Source organism: Solanum dulcamara, chromosome 3 (assembly GCF_947179165.1).
Source record: "Solanum dulcamara chromosome 3, daSolDulc1.2, whole genome shotgun sequence".
Lineage (NCBI taxonomy): Eukaryota > Viridiplantae > Streptophyta > Magnoliopsida > Solanales > Solanaceae > Solanum > Solanum dulcamara.
The window spans coordinates 9,588,625-9,601,085 of NC_077239.1; the positions used below are offsets into that span (position 1 = coordinate 9,588,625).

Genomic DNA, 12,461 nt, shown 5'->3' on the forward strand with positions numbered 1-12,461 from the left:
ACCTAAGCCCTAGTAACAACCCAAATTCCTTTAAACTATATTGCCACTGTAGGTTACCAATATGGTCTAACTAGTGGATCCACATATAGCATACTATGATAAAAATTAGATGGAGCATACCGTGGCAAATAACCTCCACCTTTCTCGATGTGGGTATCATCAGATTCCATGTAATAACTCACATGTTTTTAATGTCGGTTACAGTTATCTCCCACATGTGTAAGTTTGTATGATGAATATGATGTTTTGATGCATTGACCAATGAGATAAATATTTTGATGTTTACTCATGCTTTTAATGATATTAGTCTTGCATCCATGATTCATATTGATTATGTCCAATATTTATTTTTCACGCATATTCTCACATACTGTCACGCCTCGGGAGGGTACCCTAGATGTAACCGGCACTCAGAAACCATTTCTGGCTCCCAAGCGAACCACATAGCCTGATCACACATCCATTTATTCATTCAATCAGTAGAAGACAAGAAAATAAAGAGAATATTCGGTGGGCAACTCAAACATCAATCTAACTCAATGAATAAAGGCCATGGGCCGACAAATCAACTCTACTATTTATCATTATAAATAGTTTGACAAGGAAAATTTTAAGGAAAGAAATACTCAATCGACGCATCACTATCTAGTCTATGAAGCCTCTATCACTACTATCTAATTGGTTCCAATGACATATTCATGGCTACCTAAAATAAGAATAAAAGGGCTAACTCGATGTAAGAATACACAAACGGTGTCCTCCGAATGTAGGGGAGGACTCACCAATACGCTGAGTGCAAATAGATCCCCAATGATGCTCCTATTGACGATCTCATAAACCTATCTCTGCATCATGAAATGATGCAGGCCAAATGGCGTCAGTACGTGGAATGTACTGGTATGTAAAATGGCAGAATGAAACATACCTCAAGGAAGAGTAACGCTGGTTCAAATATCTCAACTCAAGAAGATAAGAGGGACTCAAATAAAGCGTCGTAAATCTAAAGTAAGGATACAGTTTAGATAGAGACCAATCATATACCATACAATCTAATCCAATTACAATTCATCTATTCCAATCCGACCATATACAATCTACTCAACATTCAACTCAACAATCAGCTCAAAGGACTCAACTCAGTAAATATGCAAATTAAATTATGCAACGTTTTATAATTCAACTCAAAGGACTCAACTCAATAAATTTATAACAACTCACTCAAGTGTCCTAAGTCTAACAAAAAATAGTTTAGACAAGACTAACTCATAAGCATATAGCAACTCACTCAACTCAACTGACTCAGAGCACTATCAAGGACTAAATGGAAGTTTCTCTTATCCGACAACCATCACTTATGAGCCAGTGACAGTACAACAAAACGACGTTGTTGTCGCGCCCGTTCATACTTTGCCAGGGTATGAACGAATCAAACAATCATGGATCCAATCCAACCAAGTCCTATAATGTCAGGACAAAACTCTCGGAGAAGCATCTGACTTAACGGTTTAATCCCCCCTACGTTTGGCAACACAGGTATTGGGTTTGAGTACGGACTATAATCTTACCCAATTCGGTGCTTGATACTCCTCCCATGACTCCATGCTCATAAAACTCCTCCAATCATCTCAAACAAGCCCTCACGGCTAGTTTCATGTGGAACATTGCCACCTCATCAACTCTGTTCTCATTTCAACTCAATTAACTCATAATGACAAGTCTCATTGGACCTTCTTTCAAATTGACTCATCTCAAATCATCAAACTCTTCTCTTTTAAAAATTTATACAATCTCAACTCAATGAATGTAGAAAATATTATGTACATTAAAATATAATTTCAACTTCTCAACTCAAACTCAAAATAGATACTTTAATAAAAAAAATACTCAACTCATTTAAAGGCTCCTCATACTCAACTCATACTTAAACTTTTTTCTAAATCAAAGATGAAACTAATAATTCTTTAGACTCAAAATAGTGTATAAATAGTTTATGCAAAATGGTTCACAAATAATTTATTTAAAACTCCTCCTCAAAAGATCATTTATTTCCAAAATATTCCTAAGACTCCAATCAACTCAAATTATGCACATCACATACCATAAAATCACATTAGACTCCAATCCACTTCATCACATAACATCCTCGTCAATATACCTCTTCATCAACCATTCTACACATATTAAATAAGCACCATTCACGTCATCACTCACATCGTCATCAAAACATCATCATCATATCATCATCATACATTATCATCTACATCATCATCAAACATTATCATCACATCATTGTCAAGTATCGTCATCACATCAATCATCAAACATCCCCTCCGAAATCCTTATTTTAGTCCTATGTTCATTTCATAGAAGAAAAAGGACATTCTTAACTATCCAATTCATTCTTTTCATTCCAATCAATACATACATACACACAACTATCCATCTCAACCTCAAGACATTTATGACAAGAAATCTCACCTTGGGTTCATGTGAATGAAACATGAACCCATACTCTCAACAAAACTCAACTCAAGAATATCGTCAATACCTATAAATCTATTTACAAAAATACATTTGTAGTTAATAATATGAAAAATAACTATTTAGTAACTCAAGTCATTAAAATCATCAATCAACCATTTGTATCTAAAAACATTCCATAGTTTAGGGAAACTTTCAAGAAAACCTTTCTAGAAGGTGCAACTCTTTCACAACTCCTAACCAACACATGTATGGGCATATGGAAGAACTCAATCCATATTTTGGGTTAGCCTTACATACCTTAGTGAAGACTTGAAGGAAACTTTGATATGGGGTCTTCAATGGAGAACTCAAATCTCGAAGCTCTTGGACTCTTTTTGTTGGAAATAGAGAAGAAGAAGAAGAAGAAGAGAGAGAGAGAGAGAGAGAGAAGCTCCTAGGGCTTTTAGAGAGAGTGTGGGGCTGCAAATTGTGATCCCCAAATGCCCAAGGATGATACATATATAATTTGGGTGAATGCCCCTTCTTAAAAGTTCTCAAAATAGGCTAAAACTGCACCTGGCGCGATAGTGGCACATCGCGCCCTTGTAGCGCCAGGCTGAATACGCCTAAAACCTGCACACCTCGTAGTGGCGCGCCGCGCCAAGGACCAAACTACTGAGGCCCATTCTTGGCGCGTCACGCCCTTACAGCGCCAAGGCCAATATTTTTTGGGTTCTGGAAATTGGCTTGAAAAACCCTGTACACCTTTTAGTGGCGCGCCGCGCCAGAGCCCAAACTACTGAGGCATGTTTCTGGTGCGATAGTGGTGCATCGCGCCACTGCGGCGCCAAGCCCAGTTTTCCAGCAATTGCAACCCAGGACTGAAACCTCTGCTGTGCTAGCTCATCTTAGGATCGTCATATTTTTTGACTCCAAACTCCAAAATGTACATTCTTAGTGGCGTTGGAAAGAAGACTTGAAGACCTTTAATTTGGTAGGTCGTAGACCACCCAGTTCTCTATATCCTAGAAGATATGGTTGTTTGAAGTTTACCCTTATATTAACTCATCCGAAAACTTAATCGATTGGAGTTCTTTAGACTCGACTTGGTGTTAGAGATCCCTTATGACCCCTAAACACATCTAACACACTTCAAATACTTAGGAATTAATCCTAGCTCATGTGTAGAATTACAAGTCCTCCGGTCCGAGTCTACCCACACGTGAAGAAATATTTGATTCTTTGCGAAAAAATTTCCGGGGTGTCAGACATACTTAGTGCATTCAATGTACTAACGCATACTTTTACCTACATTGTATCATAATGTAGGGACGAACAATCACGTTCATCCTCTTTCCGCTCGTGGCTAGAGCCAGCACTTTCATACAATTGGTGAGTCATCATGTTCTGAGGATGAAACATTTTATTTCTTATGAGTTTACCACTTCTTTTACCATTTATGTTTAGTGAGCTAGGATATTGTCTTACACCTCCATCTAGTATTGGAGGCATGTTTGATAGAAATGTGTGTATGTTGTCATTTTCTTATTTTGAGACTTATGTTTTATTTGAGATTTTGCTTTCATATCTTGATTTAGCTTTATTTCTTAATTTACTTATGTATGCTCATGAATGTTATGCTAAGAGGTTTGGTTTTAGTCCTTAGGGATTTCAATCATCGTGTTACGACTAAGTCCTAGGTCGGGTCATGAAAAACTTGGTATCAGAGCACAAAATTCAAGTGTCCTAGAGAGTCTAACATGCCGTGTCAAGTAGAGTCTTGTTCATTGGTGTGAAGCATGCCACATTTATGAATTTGAGGCTATAAAGCATCTTAAGAAACACTTTACTTCTTTCATGATCTCGTTCTGCTATCGAGTTGCACTCTACGATTTCCTCCTCCAATGCTTTCTCTTTGCGATTACAAAATCATGCCTCCGTATAGATACTCTATCCAAAGGAATGTCGAGGGAGAGGATCAACAAGCTCCAAATATTCCTTTGGATGATTAAGTGACAAATGCGAAGTTCCGAGCCGATTTCCAAATGCTAGCCAAAGTTGTTACTACTCAAAGTTGTTAATACTCAAATGAATCGAGGGGTAGATGCTCCTCAAGTTGTGACTATTATGGCTTTGAGGGTTCTAACTTTCACAAGGATGAACCCTCCAGAGTTTCATGGATCCAAGGTTGATGAGGATCCCAATACTTTGTTGATAAGTTGTACAAAATTGTTGATATTATGAGAGTGCCTTTCGAGGAGTGGGCGGAATTGGTGGCCTACCAATTCAAGGATGTCACTTAAGTTTGGTACAACCATTGGAAGGCCAAAGGTTGAAGAGGGTCCCATAGGTTGGAAGAAGTTAAATGTTACATTTCTTGATCACTTCTTCCCACTTGAGTTGAGGGAGGCGAAGTTATTGAAATTTATCAACCTCAAGCAAGAAAACATGAGTGTGAGGGAGTATGCCCTCAAGTTCACAAAGTTGTCCAAATATTCTCTATCTTTGGTGGCCGATTCTTGTGCCTGAATGAATAAGTTTATTTTGGGAGTGTCAAATTTACCTTTCTAGGATTCGAATACATAAGTGATTAATTTTTAATTTTGAAAAACAGTGAATATTAGGAACTAAAAAAACAAAATAAACAAGTTCACACGACGCCATCTACAAGAAATTGGTTAGTTTAAAAGATTTTTATTCCAAATTTGCAATCTGCCAAGTGTGATATTTTTTTAATAAAATATTTAAATCCACCACCTTGCAAAAAGTCCAACCCGCACTACCTTGTATATTTTACAGTCATTTGTTATTTATATATTTTCTTTCATTATAAATTCAACTTTAAGGCAAATTTTCTTACTTAAGTTGAGTCTAGATTGAGTTTGGTAGGAATTTTTTTTATTTTTTCAGTTAGCTTAAATATTTTTAAAAATGTTTTCTAAATCAACTTATTTTCTTCAAATTCTTTGACCCCCTTTCCCCCAAAAAAAAACAAAAAATTCTTTTTAAAAAAAGTTAAAAAATTATTTTTGAAAAATATTCCACGTTTTGAAATTTTTATTTTTTCATCTCATTCCTACCTCGACCACCCTACCCCCAAAAATAAAATTAAAAACTTTATTTTTTTGAAAAATATTTAAAATTTTAAAATTTTCATTTTTTTAACCCCCCCCCCCCCCCCACACACACACCACCACCACCACACACACAAAAACAAAAAATTAAAAAATTGTTTTTGAAAAATATTTCAAGTTTTGAAATTTTCATTTTTCAAACTATCCCTAACCCTTCCCCCTCCCCCCCCCCCCCGCCAGCCCCCAACCCCCTTCCAAAAAACTTAAAAATATATTTTTTAAAAAAATCAAATTATTTAAAAGTTAGGTTTGGAGTCTTGTGTGGTCGGATTTCGGTTCAAAAGTTAGTAGTCTAAATTTGGAAGTTAAATTTTGGATTGAAAGTCAAGTTGGGTCCCACATCAGGTGTCGGGCTTGAATCCCGAGTCAATTACTAGGGTTGATTTTCATGTCAAAAACTATTTTTCTAAAAAATATTTTCTACTCTCTAGCCAAAAATAAAACATATTTTCTAAAAAATATTTTCATTCACTAACCAAACAATAAAAAATATTTTTCAAAAAATATTTGTCACTCACAAACCAAACATAAGAAAATAAATTAGAAATGAACTTATTTTCTAAGAAAACATTTTCTAGGAAACACATTTTCCATGGAAAACAATTTTCTTCATACCAAACACACCCTAAGAGTTATTATCTTTGTAAGATTTAGTTTTTTTAAGTCCTTTTAACTTGCTTCAACTAACATTCATGCCCTTGAATTTTGGGTGTGCACAAATAAACACTTAAATTTGTGCGTATATAATTAAATAAGCACACACGCCGTACGTTGCATAAATAATGTGTTGGTGAATTTATAAGATTACAAATTACAATTGAAAAATAAAAATGAAGAAATTAACTTCACTTCTTGGCTGAGGTGCGGATATCTCGCTCTCTTTAAGGAGATTCAAGCCCACTGCAGTAAATCGTTTCACTGGTCCAGCAGTAGTCCTCTTGACTTGTCCCCTCCAGGATACAACAGCCTTATCACAAAAATGTAACTCAACAAACTCTGGACAAGAGTTGAGTTTAAAGCTCTACACAAAGAACACCTCCCTTCAACTAATAAGAACTCTCTTTTTTATATAAACTTAACTCTCTCAATTTTTTCTTCTCTTTTTCTTATCTTCAAAACAAAGAAGACCTCTCTATTTATAGGAGAGAAAATCATACAAAGATGAAAAAAATAATAGAATGTCATCATTATCATCATTTAGTGTACCATTATGATTTAGTGCACCATTATGATTTAGTGCACCACTTATTAGTGATAATTAGATTAAAAATACATAATAATATGATTTAGTGCACCACTTATTAGTGATAATTAGATTAAAAATACATAATAGAATGATTTAGTCTTGCACTAAACAAAGATGATAATGAAAGACATTTTTATGCACTAAAGAAAGAATAATAAAGATGACATTAAATGTCATTAATGGACAATTGCTAAAATTGCAATTTAATAAAATGTTAAAATGTTCACACTAACATAATGTGTTAAGCTTCCAAGCATCTCCAATCATCTTCCAGTTCACATATAGTGCTACTGCTTGTGATCTTTGGCTTGTAAATCTAACTTAAAAGGGTAAATTTAAATGCCAAATAACAATGGAAGTGGTATATTGAGTATATTCAGACTATTTCTAATATTATAAAAATATAGTTGATCTTTTTTTAAAAAATAAAAATATCACTATATAAATTAGGAAGAGGTGAGGAGGAGCAATATATAAACTTCATACCCATGCATGTCTTATTACACAACACAAAGGTTACATAGTCGAAACGTTAGTTGATAACGTATCTCTTACATGGGGGAAAACACAACAAACATCAAATGACCAAATAAAACGTACACAACCAACATGGATTATTTCTTACCATACTCTCAAACAACAAACAAAGCAATTATTTATATATTGCTTACCATACTCTCAAACAACAAACAAAGCAACTATATATATATATATATATATATATATATATATGATTTCATCAATTCGCCTTGGCATGGTGATCATCAATAGCTTTGGTCATACCAACCATGAAGTCCAACAAATTTATTAGTTCAGGGGCATTTTCATTTGGCCTTTCATACTCCATTGTCCAGCATACCAAATCGATTTCGCCTTTTGGTTCGATATGAAGAATTATCTTCCAGTTATCATATTCATCAACTAGATCACCTTCAAATTCTTTCAATACGAGCACCTTTTTTTCATGATCTATATCTTCGATTACCTGCTTCGAAATCCTCTTTTTCCCTTCTGCCTTAGAAAAAAAGAAAGAGTTATTCCCAAATTTATAACCATGAGAGTCCTTAACAAAAGAGGAAGTTTTCCGAGTTTACAGTCTCAGCATTTAAATGTAAAAACAATTTGGTAGAAAGAAAAATGTTTTCATTTCTCATCAATTAATTTCTTTTGCATGGACAAGTTAGAAATATTATCCTAAAAATATTTATATATATATCCAAGATAAAATTATGAGGATGGGTTAGAGGAGGGGAGGTTAGGGGCCAGGGGGTGTGGGGGTAGGAGTTGGGTGAGGTGAGGGGGGAGGGGGTGGTGGGTGGTTGTGATGGTGGGAGGAGACAATGCAAATTGTTTTCCTATTTTCATTATGAAATTTTTTTCCTTATTTTAAAGGAGTGCATTTTCCTAAAAAAAAAATTTTTTATATTTTTCGATCAACTGAACACACCCTTAGGATGTGTTTGGTACGAAGGAAAATGTTAGAAAATATTTTCATAGAAAATGTATAACTCAGTCTCTTACTTATTTTTTAGGGTTTTATAAGTATGCAGAAATATATATTTGATCTTTTTTAAAAAATAAAAATACCGCTATATAAATTAGGAAGAGGTGAGGAGGAGCAATATATAAACTTCATACCCATATTTATAAAGTTAACGAATTTGAATTGAATTAGGTATTGGGTTTACCTAAACCCGTAGCTAGCACTCTTCCTCTTTTTTTAAATGAAAAATATGTTTGTTAGGAGATTTCTAAATATTTGGCTTACCAAGGGTATACTTCCAAATAATTTTGGATCCAACCGTTCCAAAGGTACCCTGAAGAAGCTCACAATCTTGTACATGCAAAGGGCTCATAGTAGAGACATGGTGTGGTTTATGTGTGAAGATATCATGAAGTACATCCTTGTTAGCCTTTATTTCTAGCTTGGCACTCAACACAGATTTTAGACCCATTTTACTAAAGACTTGGAAAATAAAAGGATATAGTGACACTAGAAAAATTGTAGAGGAGAAGTGTTGATACCCTTTACAATGATTATTCTACTATATATAGAGACTAGAAGTGGGAAAGGGTAATGTGTTTTATTTTATTTTATGAAATAATTTATAATCCACAAATATAAGAATTGTTTTAGTCCATAAATTTTTGAAATTTTCCTTTTTTCTTTTTTTGAAATATCATGTAATGTCAAATGGTGGCACATCAAAATGGAACGGAGGGAGCAGCTATATTTGTCAAGAAAGTGACATGAATTTCATTTTCCATGCAGTTGTAGCAGTATTACTATGCAATTATATTTTAAGTTTTCAATTACAGTGCACTTTACAAAAAAAAAGGCTAGATTTGCAAAGGTTACTATAACCTCCGCAAAATTATATTAGGAAATATTATTAGGAAAAATACTTTTTAATAAATAATTACTGATTTTAGCGATATTTTTTATTTATTATTATTTATAATAATATATAATAATATTATGATATATCTATTATGTATTAAAAGTGAATTATGCATGCAATATAAATGTATTATACGTGTTTTAAAATATATTATACTTGTTTGGTAAGAAATTGACACAATGTATTAGAAGTGTATTAAAGTATGTGATAAATAAATTATCCATGAATAAAACTTGTATTATATGAGTTTTATAAATTATTTTCGCTAATATGTATTAAAATTGTATTATAATTGTGTTATAATTATATTATAAGTGTTCAATGAAAAAAATATATTATTACTATAAATGATAAATATTTTCTTAATGTAGTACATTTATGTAAATTTCCCATTATATTAAATGTGGGGTTACTTTAGCCTCCACTAATTTTCATTAAGCTGCGGTAATGTAATGGTAACCTTCGCTATTTATTTTTTAAAAAAAGAAAAAAAATCCTTTTCACTGAGAAAATAATTGTATTATGCAAGTGGTGGATGTCACCATCTAAGTGGGACCCACCTATTTTGCATTTGTCAAAATTAGCAATGGATTGCTATTCCATCTTGCCTATATAATAGGCACAATTATGTGCAATTGAAAGGACATGAGAAGAAAGACATATAGAGATCAGGCTATTTTCTCTTCTGCTTCTTTTGTTATTCTCTCCGAGTTAATATTTCTTAAATTGTTCAACTAGTTTATTTTACAACACGTTATCAGCACGAGGCTCCGACTAATTTTTCAAGGTAACAAAAGTGGTAAGAGTTTTATTTAATTTTATTTTTATAAAATGGCAAATATTTCCAAAATTGAATTTACTGCTCTTGATATCTCTGGAAAAGGCTACTCATCATGGTCACTTGATGCCGAAATTCATTTAGAATCAATGGGTCTGGCAGACACCATTAAAGATGACAATATGGCATCCAATCAAGACCGTGCTAAAGCCATGATATTTCTCCGTCACCATCTTGACGAGGGCTAAAATTACAATATCTTACATTAAAAGACCCCCTTAAATTGTGGAAAAATTTAAAAGAAAGATATGATCACCTGAAGTTGGTCATGCTTCCACAAGCTCATCATGATTGGCTAAATCTAAGATTAATGGATTTCAAAAATATAACTGAATATAATTCTGTTTTATTTAGAATTATAGCTCAGTTAAATTTGTGCGGAGAAGAGATCACTGAGCAAGATAAACTTGAAAAGACATACTCCATATTTCCACCCGCGAATATGCTCCTGTAGTAGCAATATCGCGAAAAAGAATTTAAAAAATATTTTGAATTACTTTCTCACCTTCTTATTGCTGAAAGACATAATGAACTATTAATGAAAAATCATGATAGTCGGCCAGTTGGTTCTTTGCCACTCCCTGAAGTGAATCAGGCAAATTCTAACAAATGAGAAATAGGCTATGGCCCCAGTCGTGGTCGTGGTCATAGTCAAAAAAGAAATTTTAATCATGATGCTCGGCTGGCACCAAAAAATAACCAGCAATATAAAAGGCAGGGTAAAAAGCGAGAAGCTTTACCGAAGAATAATTCAGAAATAATATGTCATAGATGTGGAGGTGTGGGGAACTGGTCGCAGATTTGCCGGTCATCAAAATGCTTGGTTCAGCTATATCAGGCATCGTTAAAGAGGGCAGAAAATAATCCAGAGACGAATTTTATCTCTGAGGACAATATTGAGCTCATGCATCTGGATGTAGCTGATTTCTTTAATTTTCCAGAAGTAAGTATGAATGTTGATAAGCCCGATAATATTTAAATAATTCTCTTTGTTGTTGTATGTATTAAATATTATGTTTATATTTTTCTAGCTCAATGTAATGAAATAAAACTTTGTATAATAAATCAGGTATTAATTATAATATTTACTTTCTTTCTTTTTGAAGAAAAATATGGAAATGCCTCAAATTTTATTTGGATCAATGATCAACCAAGAAGATATTTGTGTAATTGATAGTGGATCAACTCATGCTATTTTTAAAGACGAGAAATATTTTTTCAACTTGCTTAGAAGAAAAGCTAATGTTACTACGATATCTGGCAATTCCAAAATGATTGAAGGCTCCGGAAGAGCTACTATAATTCTGCCTAAAGGAACAAAAATTATTATAGAAGATGCATTATTCTCTTCTAAATCCCCAAGAAACTTGTTAAGTTTTAAAGATATCCGCAGAAATGGATATCATGTTGAGACATTAAATGAAATGAATATTGAATATCTTGGTATAACCAAGAGTGTCTCAGGCCAGAAATGTATTTTGGAAAAATTACCAACTCTGTCATCTGGCCTATATTATGCAAAAATTAGTGCAATTGAAGCAAATATGATCGTAAACCAGAAGTTTACTGATCCAAATATATTTGTGCTATGGCATGATCGAATAGGTCATCCTAGATCAATAATGATGAGACGAATTCTTGAAAATTCAACTGGACATCCATTAAAGAACCAGAAGATTCTTACAAATAATGAATTTTCATGTGCTGCTTGTTATCAAGGCAAATTAATTGCCAGACCATCGACCCTGAAGGTTGGCATCGAATCTCCTGGCTTTTTAGAGCGTATACATGGAGATATATGTGGACCTATTCATCCATCTAGTGGATTGTTTAGATATTTTATGGTCCTAATAGATGCATCATCTAGATGGTCTCATGTGTGCTTATTATCATCTCGCAATTTGGCGTTTGCGAAGTTGTTAGCACAAATAATAAGATTAAGGGCGCAATTCCCAGATTATCCAATTAAGGCCATTCGCCTTGATAATACTGGAGAATTTACATCCCAAGCTTTTAATGATTATTGCTTATCAATTGGGATACAAATTGAACATCCTGTTGCTCATGTTCATACTCAAAATGGCCTTGCAGAGTCATTTATAAAGAGCCTACAATTGATAGCAAGACCTCTACTAATGAAAACAAAATTGCCAATTACTGTTTGAGGTCATGCTATTTTACATGCAACAGCACTTGTACGTCTAAGATCGACACATTATAATAAATACTCGTCATCACAATTAGTATTTGGTCATGAACCAAATATAGCCCATTTAAAAAAATTTGGTTGTGTGGTATACGTGCCTGTAGCACCACCACAACGTATTAAAATGGGCCCTCAACGAAGGTTGGGTATATATGTCGGGTTTGACTCACCC

At 33.8% G+C, this 12,461-nt stretch overlaps 1 protein-coding gene across 1 annotated transcript; it reads right to left on the minus strand.

The window, feature by feature from the left end:
• Positions 1-7,317: 7,317 nt before the first annotated feature.
• Positions 7,318-8,877, minus strand: LOC129882383 (kirola-like). The gene is made up of 2 exons (XM_055956649.1): positions 8,612-8,877; positions 7,318-7,854 (listed from the first exon to the last, which is right to left on the minus strand). Exons 1-2 carry the CDS (start codon positions 8,796-8,798, stop codon positions 7,583-7,585), a joined length of 459 nt encoding a protein of 152 aa, XP_055812624.1. The 5' UTR covers positions 8,799-8,877; the 3' UTR covers positions 7,318-7,582.
• Positions 8,878-12,461: the final 3,584 nt, after the last annotated feature.

Bases quoted from the DNA above. Each gene is read 5' to 3' on its own strand.
- LOC129882383 (XM_055956649.1), bottom strand. From the start codon at position 8,798: ATGGGTCTAAAATCTGTGTTGAGTGCCAAGCTAGAAATAAAGGCTAAC. The intron at 7,855-8,611 runs GTAAGCCAAATA...TTTCTAAGGCAG, and splicing joins TATTTGGAAGTATACCCTTG to AAGGGAAAAAGAGGATTTCG.